The sequence below is a fragment of the Grammomys surdaster genome, unplaced genomic scaffold (assembly GCF_004785775.1).
Source record: "Grammomys surdaster isolate TR1022 unplaced genomic scaffold, NIH_TR_1.0 150, whole genome shotgun sequence".
Taxonomy (NCBI): Eukaryota; Metazoa; Chordata; class Mammalia; order Rodentia; family Muridae; genus Grammomys; species Grammomys surdaster.
Genome location: NW_021604608.1, coordinates 21,672,048 through 21,687,473, shown reverse-complemented (window position 1 = coordinate 21,687,473; position 15,426 = coordinate 21,672,048). Strand labels below are relative to the sequence as shown.

At 40.7% G+C, this 15,426-nt stretch overlaps 1 protein-coding gene across 4 annotated transcripts in view; it reads left to right on the top strand.

Moving 5' to 3' along the window:
• The window catches only part of Atp8a1 (ATPase phospholipid transporting 8A1), a 230,835-nt gene that overhangs the window by 115,237 nt on the left and 100,172 nt on the right, over positions 1-15,426 (top strand). For all 4 annotated transcript variants that reach the window (XM_028765216.1, XM_028765213.1, XM_028765215.1 and 1 more), the window contains one exon: positions 917-1,056. In XM_028765216.1, coding sequence (XP_028621049.1) covers positions 917-1,056 — 140 coding nt within the window. The remainder of the gene's footprint in view (positions 1-916; positions 1,057-15,426) is intronic.

The following is a 15,426-nucleotide window of genomic DNA, read 5'->3' as shown; positions in this document are numbered from 1 at the left end:
TATATATATATATATATATATATATATATATATATATATATATATATATATAGAGAGAGAGAGAGAGAGAGAGAGAGAGATGCGTGCTTCTGAATACAAGGTCACTATGTTCTCCAAGTTCCCAAGAATGCAAGAGTTCAGAAGTCTACATGTCCCCTGGCCCCATATGCCAGGTTTATGCTGCCCAACCTACAGGCATACATACAGGTTTGGGGAGGAGGTCTTGGACTCTGGACACCTCCACTCTGCTAGCTGTATTACATAGTTTCTCCATTTCAACTGGCTTGACACCTCCCACCCCCCATTCTTTCTGACCTCGGGCTGAAGGGTACTAATGCTCCATTGCACGTAAGTTTCCAGGCAGTTTCCAAAAGAAGGAAACAAAAACGTGCTGCAATCTGTGCCTCAGATTAAGTTCAGCGGAGTGATCCAGTAGCCAGTAGTTCTGTTCCTTTCTCAGGAGGTCTTGCAGGCTGTGAAGGGATGCTGAGGAAAGGAAGGTAAAATGGATAGCCTGTGCAGAGCGTACAGAGAAGCCATGTCTGTCACAGGAAGTAGATGGCCAGGAGTAAAGTGAGATGGTGGAAGAGTGTGAGCCACACTCCAAGTTTCGGACTTCATCCTAGGGAACCACTGGGAGATTTCAAGCACAAAACAGCTTGCTAAGATGAAGCTTTTAGAAAAGTCACCCTCAATATAGATGAAAGGGTTAAAGGGGCTGGGAATCATATGTAAGGTACAAAATTTTAAAAGCTGGGAGAACATTCTAGACATTTGATACTGAGGTTTTATCATAGCTAAATGGGCACATCAGCAAATTGTTTGAATTCGGTGAGACCACTCAAAATTGGGTTGTGTTAAATAATAGGAACATCAGGCTAGTGACTAAATCTACTGGGTGTGCTGCCTTTTACAGGGCTGAGGACTTTGTGTTTTGCTGTGGCTGAGATTTCCGAGAGCGACTTCGAGGAGTGGCGGGCCGTCTACCAGCACGCCTCCACGTCGGTGCAGAACAGGCTGCTGAAGCTGGAGGAGAGCTACGAGCTGATCGAAAAGGTACCTGGAGCATTGTCGCCTTCAGAAAGCGCGTTTCCACAGATGTCCATCTTTTGCTTGGGGATCAGTAGAGTCAAAAACTGTACGTGTAAAGGGACGGTTGTCTAGGGGCTCCCTGAGTTCCTTTCCTGGCGTGGACCAGGAAAGAAAGACAGAAGGCGAACCTACAGAGAAAGGTAAAGAAGCAGTTTAATACCTTCAGGGTGGGAGGGGCCTAAGGCTGAAGCTCTCTAAATGGATGCTGCTGGCTCAGGTATGTTATAGGGCTCCCAGGTCCCTCCTTTTCCCTTACTGGGTCCTATGTCTTCCATCTCTTCTCACAATGCTTTCTGGGAACAAGAAGCCACCAACCCAGGGAGCCCAATTTCACTTTTCTTATCTACTTGTGTTCCTCTAACACTCATTCATCTATTTGATGACAAGCCTTACTATTGAGTCTGAAGATCAATAAACTAATAAATCTTTATGGTCTAAAAATCTTCCTGAAAGGGCCCAAGGACTAGGTTTTGTTGTACATAGACCTTCTCTGTTTCTGGTTTTGCATCATGAGTGGGTTCTGAGTACAAGCATTCTCCCTGCCCGTGTATCCCATTGTTTCTGCATCACTGAAGACTTGGGTCAGGTACACACACACAAGCAGGTATGTACTTAAATGCATGGGGACATCTGCACAGAGGCAAATGTGCACACACAGGCACATACATATGCAGACGTAGACATGATGTGTCTGTTTATAATTACTATGTTTATGTAATATGAAATGATACAGCTTTTCAGATTTGTAATAAACTGTAATACAACAGTCTGAGAAAGCCTGGTGCTTTGTCCTGCACTCATTTGGGCTGTAACTACTTACTATGTTCCTTTATGATTTCCATCAAATGCCTTCATTTTACAGTTAAACAGATAAAGCCTATTCAGGCTGACAGTGGTAGATAGCCTCTGATTGATGCTGCTTCAGCAGCCAGAACTCTTGGCTCCTTAACAACAACAAACACTGGTTGGTCCTTACTGTGTGCCTAGCTGTACAGTGGCATTTTGGTCTATTGCCATGTTTAGTCCTTTGGAGGAACTAATTATCCCTACTTACAAATGAGGATACCCAGGTGACAGAGAGACTAAGACACTAGACCAAGGTCACAGAGCTCAAAAGAGGATTACTAGACCCCTGTGCTCTGATGGATCTGAGGGCCTTCACCATAGCTTAAACTTGCCAGTCAGTCTCTGCCCAGTTACCTGATTCCCTCAGTGTCTTCCCTGGGTGCAGCATGGGATCAAAGGAGCCTCTGAGGTGCAAGTCACCAGATCTTGCCTGCAGGTGGTAAGGCTGACATTTTCCTCTCTTTATTATGAAACTAGGTACTTCCTGTGCTGGAGGGCAACCAGGACTAAGACCTCCCAGGACTAGTTCTCCTTCACCACACCTACCCCATCCCCTCCACACCCTTCCCTTCATGTAACACTAGGGAACATCTTATTCTAGCTGCAGGTGGTTTTTCCTCAAACACATGCAAATGCTACATGTAACTCACAGTATGCTCCTGTCTCCAGAAAAACACTGTAATCAGTTTAGAGATGGTAGCTTGTTTCTTACGTAACTTAAGGAGTATTATATGTCCCTTATACTTAAATATTATTTACGAGGAAGATATCTAGATGATTTAATCTATGATTAAAAACTTTTAACTGGCCCGGCAGTTGTGGCGCATGCCTTTAATCCCAGCACTTTGGAGGCATAGGCAGGCGGATTTCTGAGTTCGAGACCAGCCTGGTCTACAGAGTGAGTTCCAGGACAGCCAGAACTACACAGAGAAACCTTGTCTCGAAAAACAAACAAAAAAAACCAGAAAACAAAAAAATACCACTTTTAACTGGGATACACATTCAACCATTATCCAGCAGATGGCGATCATGAGTTACATTAAAATTTAAGTTTCCTGGAGGACTTGCTTTTTCCCCCCTTAAACAGAATACAAATACAGAAACCTCCTTAAGACTGTCTCTTACAGGAATGAAAAGGAGAATTTAGAGCTAACTGATTTTTAACATTTGTGTTAACCCGCATGTTGAGAAATCTGTGATGTAGAACGGTAGGGAACAGAGTTCCTTCCTCAGCGTGCCTGTTCCAAGTAAAAATAGCGCTTTGTATGCTTTTTTACCCCAAACATAGGGTTCTTCTCTCAGTATTCACTTAATCAACATTCACTGAATGATTACGGTGTACTAGATCACGGGGTTGCTATGCAAATAAGGACGACTCTCTGAGGCCTCTAGGCACCACTGTGGTCTACACAGATTTCCCTGGGTGAGGAACTCCGAGGAAGGTCTGAAGGAAGCTCCGGAAATAGCTCTACAAAAAAAATGTTTTGCCAGTTAGAGAACAGTCGTATTTGCAGGACTAGGCAGAGCCCTTAGAGGACTGCAGGGCTTTAGTGTGTGTGTGCGCGCGTCTGAGTGGGATAGCTCTGCTGTTGGTCTGAGGTTCCCCTCCGTTAAAATCAGCTGAGTTGGCATTCAGAAGCTGTGGCTACTGCCCTTGCCCAGTGAGACACCAAAGAGACCACCAGTTCTGGAGGTGTTTCACCTGGCTGTAAATTTAGCTGTCATGGCCTCAAAGTTCATCTGCATTGCCTTACTTGTCTGAGACACTGACTGTGCAATCTGTTCTTTATGACTTTGGAATCCATTAGCCTGTAGACAAGTACTGTTGGACCAAATGTGGATGGAGGACGGCTAATTTCTAAACTCTGAGAGCGGTTGTCATTTTTCTTTTTGTTTTTAGAGCAGAGTCCATTTTTCCAAACAAAACATTGGTAAATCATAAGATGGGAGGTTGATGAAAGCTAAGCTGCTCCAGTTAGCATAAAGGGTAGAGAGAGGCCCCTCTAGCTCTGTCCTCTGCCTCCACCTTGACTCATGGTGGTCCATGAAGAGCCTCCCAGGACTCTGGGCACCACTGAGTGCATTATGAACACTGTATTATGTTACATCTGTGTGTGAATGTTTTAGGAATGTGCTTTTTAAAAGGATCAGGGCATCACTGTCATGCAAGATGCTTCCGAGTTTATTACTGTGAGTGATACAAGATGCCATGGACCAGTAATCACGTTACATCGAAAACATTCTAAAGTGGAGAGATTTGGAGAGCTTCTCCTTTAAAATATATATATATATATTTTAATATATGACAGAGTAAGTGAAATTTTTATAGTATAATTAAAGTTGTGGTTATAAACTCTCATATCCCTCCACTATTTGTCCAAACTAGAGATTTGGTTTTTAAATTTGAATTAAACCCCCTCTTCCTTTGGGAGTTATAACTCCTACATAAGCTTGAAACTGTGTGGCCAGGCACAGTGACACATGCCTTTAATCCCAGCACTCAGGAGGCAGAAGAAGGGATATGGCTGTTGGAAGCCAAACTATTCTACATAGACAGTTCCAGGCTAGCTGGTGCCGCATAGTGAGACCCTTTCTCAAAATGGATGGATGGATGGATGGATGGATGGATGGATGGATGGATGGATGGATGGTTGGATGGATGATTAGATGGATGGATGGTTAGATGGATGGATGGATAGTTAGATGGATGGATGGATGGTTAGATGGATGGATGGTTAGATGGATGGATGATAGATTAGGCCACATCCAAGAGAATACTGACATGCATCCTTTACTGTGACCCTGTTGCTTTTCTTCCAAGACAGAAGAAAATTCTCATGTCTTAGAATTCACTGGCTTTACTCTTCAGGGCCATGCCACAGGGAACAGAATGTGGGAGGCTTAAAAATGTTCTAGATACTGTCCTCTCTGTGGACAGTGATTGTTAGAGAAGATTCGGGATTTTAGGGCCTATGGTGTTTGGGTGCCAGCGTTTGCATTCCTGTCAAAGACTCTTCAAAATAATAAAAAATTCTAATGCTGTGAGTTGTCTCTAGAATAGATGACTAGGACTTTGTCACTGAATATAAGATGAATCGTAACGTTTGTTGCTAGGAAAGGCCAGGTTCCTCAACTGTTAGAAAGTAGAGAGGATTAGGATGCAGAGGGGCTGGCGTCCCTCCTGACAGGCCCTCCCGCTGTCGTGACCCACTTTGTGGTCTACACCTCCTCTTCTCTTCATCACCACCTGAGAGAATTTACAGTTGTCTCATTTTGCAGACACAAACTCACCCTGCTTTGTTTCTCTTCGCCTCCTTTAGAAGGACAGGCACTATATTCAGACTCAACATTTCACCTTACGAAGCCACTTCAGTTGTGCTCTCCGTTTTGGGGGGAAAAAAAGACTAATTTTAAAAACTAACTTAAGGGGTGTCTTTTGGGGGTTTTGTTTTGTTTTCTTTTGTTTGCTATTTCTCATAAATTTATTTATACATGAAATGTACATTTAAAACCACAGTTCTATATTTTACTGTAGTTTATATGTTATGTCTCAGATTGTCTTTTTTTATTTATTTTTTTTATTCGATATTTTATTTATTTACATTTCAGATGTTATCCCCTTCCCCCATTTTCCCCCACATTACTCCTCATCCCATCCTTCCTCCTCCTTTTTTGCTTTTATGCCATTTAAATTATATGCAACTACATGCAAGTGTTAAGGTCAGTTCTAGGTAAGGAACTAGCAATACAACAGATGCAAATAATCGAGGAACATGCAAGACAATAAACCCAGATAGTCAAAAACAAGCAGGACAATAAGCAGAGTCCCCTGATCACTCCCATGATCACTATTTCTAAGGTCTTATCAGGATGATCAAAATATCTAAGCCTACTTCCCTGTCCTAGCCCAAAGTCATTTTCATGCCTGAAGCCTACTTCTTTGTTCTAGCTTAAGATAAAGATTCCTGCCTGTAATTACTTCTTTGTTCTAGCCTAGGATTTAGTTTCCTGCCCGAAATTACTTCTTTGTTTTAGCCTAATGTCAGATTTCTGCCTGAAGCCCACTTCCTTGTCCTTGGCCCATGTCAGATTCTTGCCAAGCAGCCCCAAAAGCTCTCCGCCTCTCCTCATTTTTTATTTCATTAACAAGACTGAGCCTGTCTTAGGTCATTCTGACAAGAATGCCTTCCTTACCCTTCATGGAATATGCATTATCCAAAGCAGTGCACTTCTGTCTTAGGTTGGTAAGACTCTGTGCAGAATCTTACCTGTCCTTGGCTTGCCAGCCTGTTAATTTAATAACTCTGTCTGGGGGTCCATTTTCAGTTTCAAGTACTTTGGCTGCCAACATGTTGATGTTGTTAAAGATATACTTTAACACGATGGGCAGGAATAAAAGTACTCCTAGAACAAAAAAGTTATGATCAAGCTATATGCCATGCTTGAATCGTGACCAAAATGGAAATACTGACCTCTGGCAATGGATAATGCTGTCAGCATTATCTACAGCATCAAAGCTCAACAGAGCAGCACTCTTTAAATTCATAATCTCACTATGCGAAGTTAAAACATCCAGAAAGGTGTTAGGATTATGCCAAATACCTTACAAATGTCTTTAAACTTTTTTCTAATTATAATGACTATCATTGTAAATTTTAGAAGTAGCACAACTCCAATGGTATTTGAGATGACACTCGAGATGGCTCCTAACTCTTAAACCCTGAACCTCCTTCCGATAATTTGAATAGGATATAGAGCAGCAACCTGTTGTTCCTCTTGTATATTCAACACATTAGTAACATTTTTTGCTAAATGATTAACAAAAGTAGCTGTCATAACTTCTTGTGTCAAAGCTATTGCAGAAGAAGTAGTGCTAGCAATCAATGTAATTAACACTGTTATACCAGCAATAATCAGACCCACTACCCTCTTGCTTCTGCTTAAAGCCTAACTGACTTCTTCCAGCACTTACAAGCTTTTTTCAGAAAATCAAGGTTTTCTAATACTCAGGGCAGTAAGACAAAAGCTGGTTGATAGACTCCTGTAACAGACATATCAAGTTTCAACACACTAGCACAATTAGAAAGTATATAGTCAATGCAACTTACAATAAATACTGTAAAAGAGACAAAAGTAATTTTAACTTGACAATTAAAAGAGCCTTAACACATGCACTAATACTTGTTTGAAATCCAGATCCTGTCCCAACTTTACCTCTTGCTATCATAACATCATAGAAAACTGAAGCTTACTTCCAAATATGCCTCTGAAAATGGCCAGATCCAGCCTTCCAAATGAAGACTGTTATTTCCAATATTGAAGTAATTTCTAGACAAGTACATGATTGACTTCTAATAACTGGTCACCTTTAAGAAAAATACAAGAGTCATTGTAACTTCTCTTTTTGATTCTCTGTCCCACAAAGTCTAAAAACTTAAAGCAAGGCAGCTTGTCCCATCTGGGATGTAGGCAAGCAAAGGTGGATAAGGAACATATGTCCAATACAGCTCCCCAGTCACCCTTGTCAGGGCACTCAGCGAGCTCACAGGTCAATATCATTCTCATCAGTCACTCTGGCAGCCACCATGCTCCTTCAGCATCCTGCAGAAAAAAACACAAACATGCCCTCTTCCCCATATTAGATACCTGATTGGGATCATGCCATATGCCAGTAAGTAGATCCTTCCTTTTCACCCATGCATAAATATGCCTAGTCGTAGGGTGCCATAGACACTCAGCAGAAAGTTCCTTGGCATCCAAATTCTTTTTTAAAAAAATTAAAATAAAAAGAGCATGATTTAAGTAAATTTGTGGTGTATAGGGCTATACCTCCCCCTTTTTTATTTTATGAAGATATTGTTTTAAAGTTCCATGGGCCCCTTCCACAATACCTTGTCCTTCAGGGTTATTAGGAGTCCCCATAATAAATTGTTGACAAAAAGTCTCAACTGCTTGACTACGATTGCCAGTTCCATTATCTAGTTTCTTTTCTTTCTTTTTCTTTCTTTCTTTTTCTTTTTTTTTTTGGATATTTTATTTATTTACCATTCAAATGTTATCCCAAACTTAAGTTTTTGATCCATTTAATTATATGTGCTCAGAAAGAATTATAAGTGACAATAATCAGAAGGTTTTGAAGTTCCAGTGGTCTCTATGAAGTTTCTCACCTGCTTACTGTAATCTGTCTCTTTAATTTTATTCTAACATTTCTAAGACATGTAAATTACTTCTGCCTCATCATCCTATGATGCTGCTATATTCCTTTGAAATTAACAGCCACTGGTTTAACCTTCACATAATTAAATTATTGGTTGAAATTTATGTGTTTTCATAGTAGCTACAGGGTTTTGAATATTTATATTCATTTGTTTCAATAGGGAAAAAAATTACATCTTTAGCACTAATGCTAAATGCAGATGCCTGCTCAGAGTCTACATTTGCAAAGGCAGGTCCTCAAGAGTTGGGGAAAGCCGAGCGAGATGCAGCATATATGTAGACTAAGCACAGAGAGACACAGTATTCCCCTGATGATGAAAGTTTTATCTTTTGTTTCAAGTTTTGGGTTGGAAATATGTTTTTCCAAGTGAGCATTTTTTTTCCCATCTGTCGACATCTTTTCAGAAACAGATTATGAGCCTGAAGGTCCTTTATGAGCTGGGGAGTGAAGTCAGAATGCTGTAACTTTGATATCGTCTTGTCCACTCTCCATTTTGTGATTAATGTAAATCATCCACTAGACTGACGAAGCTTTCTGTGAGCGGTGACTGTGATCATCACGTTCATCACTCTGTCCTCGGTGTTTGACTGTCTGGCCTATGTTAATCACTCAGTAAATATTTGATGAATAAATGAATAATTCAATTAAGTAAATTATTGAGAAACTAGAGCCTCGTAGGTGTTTTCCTAATGAGAGCCTTCTCCCTAGTTCTAATTTTGTATGTGCTGGCCTGGGTATCCAAGGTGGTGCCACTAAGGATCAATTTAGGAATGTGTTAGAAAAAGAGGAGGTAATTTTTATGTCATTCATTCTTTTGCAATTTAGGCCCATTCATTTTTTTTTAAATGCTCTTCCCATGTTACTTATATATAAATAGGAGGAGAAGATGCTTGAAAAAAACTCAACAACAAATATGTTGAACTCTGATGTATAACAGGCTCTAAAGCATAGTAACGGGAGTAGATCAAAAGCCTCTGCTTTCCTTTTAGTGATTGGAGAGGAACAGCACACACACACACACACACACACACACACATGCAAAGTGTAACTCTAAACAGGGATAGCCCTGGACACTAAGGTAGGATATTGAAGTCATGATCTTTTTTTATTTTTCCCTTTATCTCCTTTATTTTCCCCCAACATCTAGTTGATATTTTGAGGATGTTTACAGATTGCCTCTGCGTGGCACAATGTAGACCAACCATGCCATCCATGTGACTGAGTCCAACAGTCTTGTGCCCCTTGCAGCACATGACAAGAAGCGACTTAAGAGTTTCCTAGACAAATACTGAACTTAATAGAAAACAGGACTTTTCTTGAGTGCTGATGGCTGCCAGGTTCATGGAGACTTCAGAATCACAGTGGAATGCCTCCCCAGATAAAACTACCACATCTATTCTTAGTAGCTGCAAATGCCACTTTTGTTTGGACTAAAACCTAGATGAACGTTCATATGGTATACTAGGGACTATGCGGTTTAGAATTCCAGTAGTTTCCTGGTTTTCTCTTTGCTTGAGAACATTCACAGCTTGTCAGCTCATCTGCAAGTCAATCCTGCCCCTTTCTGCACAGTGAGTAAGCTTCAAGTCTTCTGTTCTTCATCTGATTGGTTTTCTTTTTCTTTCCAATGTCAGGAATCAAACTCCAGACTTCACACATGTTGGTCAGGCAACAGCACCACTAACCTCCACTCTGGGATACCCTGAGTATTTAGTTCAGGAGTCTCTAAAGTAAATGTATGAGATGGTCCATTAGGACGGTTGGAAAAATGTTGAACCTTCTGATCGTTCATCTCATCTTTTTTGTACTTCACAGTGCAGATGAGTTTTGATATTAACAAGAACATTATTGGGAGATGTGTCATTGTCTTAGTTAAGGTTTTATTGCTGTGAAGAGATACCGTGACCAAGGCAAGTCTTATAAAAGAAAACATTTGATTTGGGGCTGGCTTACAGTTTCAGAGCTTTACTCTACCCCTTATCATCGTAGTGGAAGCATGGCATAATGAAGGCAGACATGATACAAAGATAGCCAGGAGGAAACTAGAGTCCACAGTGGGTGGAGCCTGAGCACAGGAAACCTCAAAGCCCACCTACACTTTCCCCAACAAGCCTACACCTCCTCCAATAAGGCCACACCTCCTAATAGTGCCACTCCCCACGTCCGAGCATTCAAACTCATGAATCTGTGGGGGCCATACCTATTCAAACCACCTCAGTCATATAGGTTAAAAAATACTCAAGATTTTTTTTCCTCTTATACTATACAAAAAAGTTTAGGATGATCTGTCAAAATTTCATCCCCAGAAGAATACTATTAAATCAGTAATTTTACTTTCTTCTTGCTGTTGTGAAAATGGATTCCCAGGTAGCTTAAGTTACTAGCTACAGGATATATCCATGTTGTCAGCTGTCAGAACAGGGATTGAAAACAAAGTTCTGCCTTTATTCCAGTCTCATGTTGAGAGTGTACATTAGGCTGCCAGGCCCATTTAAAAGAAAACAATATATAAAAATATTGGAAACAAAAAAATGAAGCATAATAAAGTGTGTAGTTGTATAATCATTAGACCAGCATTTGGGATAAGAGTGGGCTCACTTGGGACTTTTCCATTTAATAAGCAAGGTGGCCCATACTGTTTGTGGTATACTCCTTAAAAATTGACATTCAATTTTCATGATTTCCCTTCAACTTGTGATCTTAGAGTACCTGTGATTTCCTGCCATTTCTGATCATGTGCTCCCCTTTTCTTGTGGGAGTGCTCCCTTTTTACCAGCTCTCCTCAGTGTACTTTCCACACTGGGCATGGCTGCCGTCTGACTCAGATGTAACAGATAGATGTACTGTTTTTGTGAGGCACACCCAAATCACTTTTCAGAGCCTGATTTCTTTTTCATCTGGGTGTGTGAAGTTCTGGCCTCACTTACCAAGTCCTTGGCTTTATGAGTTCAAATGTGATTTCTGTGGTTCAAAAGAAAACATCAAGTCAAAGCCTTTTTCTTGGCCCTAGAAGAGTAACCCAGTTGCATGATATCTCCAGAAGCATCCTGCAAGCATTCCTGTGAATTAATGTTCTTAGTTTAAAAACCGTAACCCAGCTTGAACTAAAAGGGAAGAGGTCGGAGCTCTTTTGTAAATGAAACTGCAACATGGTGTGCTAAAGGATACTGAGAAGAAAAGGCCCAGAGGTCAGTGTCTCTGCACAGTGCAGACCACAGAAGAGCCTCGCTGACTTTGAGAACCAGTTGTGGTATGGATCTGAGAGTTCCAGGCACAGCCAATCCCAGGATCACTAAAGTTCAAGACTGAAGAACAGTGGCATCTTAACTGGCATCTGAGCCACTGTAGTGGTACCCACCTGTCCATGCCACCGTGTGGTGACAGGCAGGCACCCTCTGGCTATCTTCCATGTTAGGTGGATCATGGAGAGTGGGTTCAGATTCTCATGCTAGCTCAGCAAGTGCTTTATCAAGGGGGCTATCTCCTCAGCTCCCACGTTCTTACAATGTGAAGCAATGTTTCTCTGGTGGTTACTCTGTATTATAGTTAAGCTTTTCCTGAAAAGTATAGTATTGTAGGGAGCAGGGGAAAAGACCTGGGTACGAAAGACCAGAAGCCAGGCCAAGGAGAAAGGTAGATATTAAACACAGCCAGAGTATTCTATCAAGAAGGAGGCAGGTGCAGAGACAGGGCAACTACAAGCATTCTGCATTCGAAGGTCTGCTCATGCCAGTCCGACGGCCGAACCCACCCTCTACCTTTCTTTACTGGAGCACAGCTACCTCCGCCTGTTTACATCCTATCTTTAGCTGTTTTTATGTTATAATGATAACAATCAGTTCCTTCAGGGAATTGTGACCCTCCAAGCCTTAACGTACGTTTGTTTGTTTGTTTGTTTGTTTGTTTTAGAGAAAAGCAAGTTGACAGTCTGGCTCCAGACCAACAGTTCTTTATAGTGAGGTCTCAGGCCAGCAACACTCTAGGGGACTGCACATTCCCAGACCTCCAATGAGCTCTGGTCAAATGAGAAATTAGTCCTATGTGTGGAGCCCCATGGTGTGCCACTGAACCCCTAAAGATTCTAATACCTGCTAAGGTGAGTTACCCTCACTGAGAGCAAAGCAAGGCAGAGTTTAAGAGAAAAGTTTCCAGTAATGTTTTTTTCTTTTTCTCTTAGAGATAGGCTATCACTCTCAAACTAGCTGCATTAGCCATACCTAGTTTCCAACTCACTGTGGTCCTCCTGCCTCAGTGTCCTGAGTGCCGAGATTACAGGCATGAGCCACCATGCCTTGCTTGCTTGATAAGTTATAAATTTCATGATGGATAGAACTCACTATTGTATCTCCAATATCTTGTTTTGATCTCCCTCCTTGTTTGACATTTTTGAATGAATGAATGAATGAATGAATGTGTGTAAAGCAGCTAATCTCTAAATAATATGAAATTGGGACCTGCATGTGGAAAGAGGGAATCAGGTAACCCTATCAGAGTGGCTCAGAACTGGGGCTGAAAAGCATTCTATGAGCAGAGTTCTGTAAAGGCTTGGTGTTTGTATCAGACTCCTTCCCATCTGGTTCCTCTCCCATGGGTTGATGCCATGCTTCTACAGTCATAGTTCAGCTGTCCCTCTCTTTGACTCCAGATAGTGTATCTGACCTCCTGGTATCTAGAACCTTCTTCTGCTTAGGAAATATTAGGTGTTACTTCATCCTCACCCTCCTAGACATAGTCTTATTTTACACTGACATCAGGGTTACTGCGTCTTGCTTGGTTATGCGTGTATTTACTCCAGGGGTAAAATTCTGCATATCAGTATTGTATCTTTATCTTTAGAGAAACTGCGGTCAAACAGACCATGTGACATTCAGAAGCATGAATTAGTTATTCTGTTTTCCCCATTTAAAACATAACAGTCTAAATACTGATGACCTATTTGCTAATATGAAAATATAGGTCACTTTGAAGGCCTGTTACTTAGTAAAGTCTACATGCATTGACAGGAAAAACACAGTTTCTATAGCCATCTTAATATATGGCACTGGCATATACTTGAAGTTCTCAAATATTGTATATGAAAGTTTTTATATTCACTGGGGTAGAAATTTTACATTTATCTCCTCCTTTTTAAAAAAACAGACTGCATACTTTAGAGACATCTAAAGAAAAAATAAGATTATTAAGGGCTTTTGTAGGTAAGTAAATATTATTTCACAATTTTTCTTTGATAACTAAATGCCTAGTATGTCAAAGAGTCATCAACCCAAAACCTTTATAACTTTTGGCATGGTGACATTTTGAAAGTAAAATTAGCATTTAAGATTTTTTTTCATTCCATAAATACCATGGGAATTTCCTGGTGTTTCAACACTTTCTGACTATGTAATTCCCACAGTGGCCATGAATGGCCATCTGTGTAAGGTAATACATATTTGGTATGAAATTGATTACTGCCTGAACACTTCGGTGCAGTGATCAGGAAAAGCACACAAAGTACACATCTTTTTTTTTTTTCTAATGACAGTTGTGTAGCTAAAGATATTAATTCCCGAAAGCAAAGCAGCCTGTCACTCAAGATCGCAATCTGACAATAAATGATACCAGAGGAAAAGGACAGAGGCCTGTTGAGCTTCCCGCTCGATGATGGTGGTGACTGCCGTTCTCCAGGGGCTCTTGAGATAAAGGGAAGTGAACACCTCTGGGGTTCAGTGTTTCTTTATTCATACCCAGTTAGGACAGCTGCAGTTTGCTGGATGCTCAGAACTGTTTGTCGTATGTGTAAACACTCTTGTGAGAATAGTCACCTACACACGCCATGCTATCCCGCTCGTCGCCTTCTTGGCATACCTGACTGGCCCTACATCTTTGGTTCTTTAAGTTATTTTTGCTTGGCTTGAAAATGTCTCCCTTTGCCAGGATAAAACCAGACTCTTTCCTTCTTTCAAATATGATTTCAACACGATCTCTCCAGTGAAGTCATTTTATAGCTTTGTGTGTGGTAATGTGTACCTATATATTTTCTGAGCTCATTTTCCTCCCTAGAGTAGTGCTGGGAACTACACAAATATATGTGTTCATATAACTCACATGACTCTGTTTATATCTTGACTCACACTAATTATCTGGTAACCCCAATGTTTTGTGAAACACATTACAAAAGATAATCTTTTTTAGTTTAGACACCTCCAACGGTTTGTTTCTGGGCAATCTCCATTGATGTTAAAAGGGCCTCCCTTTGACTCAAACCTCCCGTGGTATATTTACGATTTGAGCATAGCTCCATCTTTATTCTCGAGGGGATATGAGCCAGAATGATGTAACTACAAATGCCCTAAAGTAGATACAAGAGCTGATGGAGCCACTGTGTGCGTGTTAGAATACACCGACAGCAAAGCTGCGTCATGGACGTTAAACCTCTCTGCCTCTTCTCCTTGAACTTGATGGTAATTATTCATCAGGGTTATGATAGATTTCAAACCTGCTACCTATTTGAGATAATGTAATACTATCTTCTTTAAAAAGGAGATGTGTCTTTCCATTTCTGTGTCACATGCTAAATGTTGTGCATCAGGTGTGTCTGACAGCCATCCAGGGGACTCGGAGCACATTGGGAAGAATGTGGTCTCACTGGTAGCAATATTTTGGAACATTTTGGTTTGGATTTCATCTTGTTTTTCACTTAAGGACTCACTTTCAATGCCACTGGGATGCAAAGATAAAAACACAACCCCATGGTTTAGCAAACCTCCTAGAGTTCCACATTCAAATGCCTGATCTTAACACAGGTTGAGTGTCCCTTGCCTGAGATGCTCAGACCCAAAGTGTCTCAGAGTTTTGTTTGCTGTTTTGTTTTGTTTTGTTTTGTTTTGTTTTGTTTTGTTTTGTTTTGTTTTGTTTTGTTTTGTTTCCCAGATTTAGGACTTGTCTACGTAGAGAGATTCTTTGCGAATAAGTCGCAAATCTAAACACGGAATTCAATTTTTTTTTTTATATACTCTTCACTCACATGACTGAAGGTGGTTTTGTGTTGTAATTACCCACATCTGGTTGCACCTACGTGTTGACTGCCACCGGTCGCCTGAACTTTTCCTACTTGTGACATCATGCTGGTACTTGAACACATACAGATTTTGTACCATTACAGATTTCAGATTTTTCTGTTGTAAGGGCTCAATCTGTGTGGTAAGTGAAAACATGTTAAAAGAAAGAGAAAGAAAGAAAGAAAAAGAAAGAAAGAAAGAAAGAAAGAAAGAAAGAAAGAAAGAAAGAAA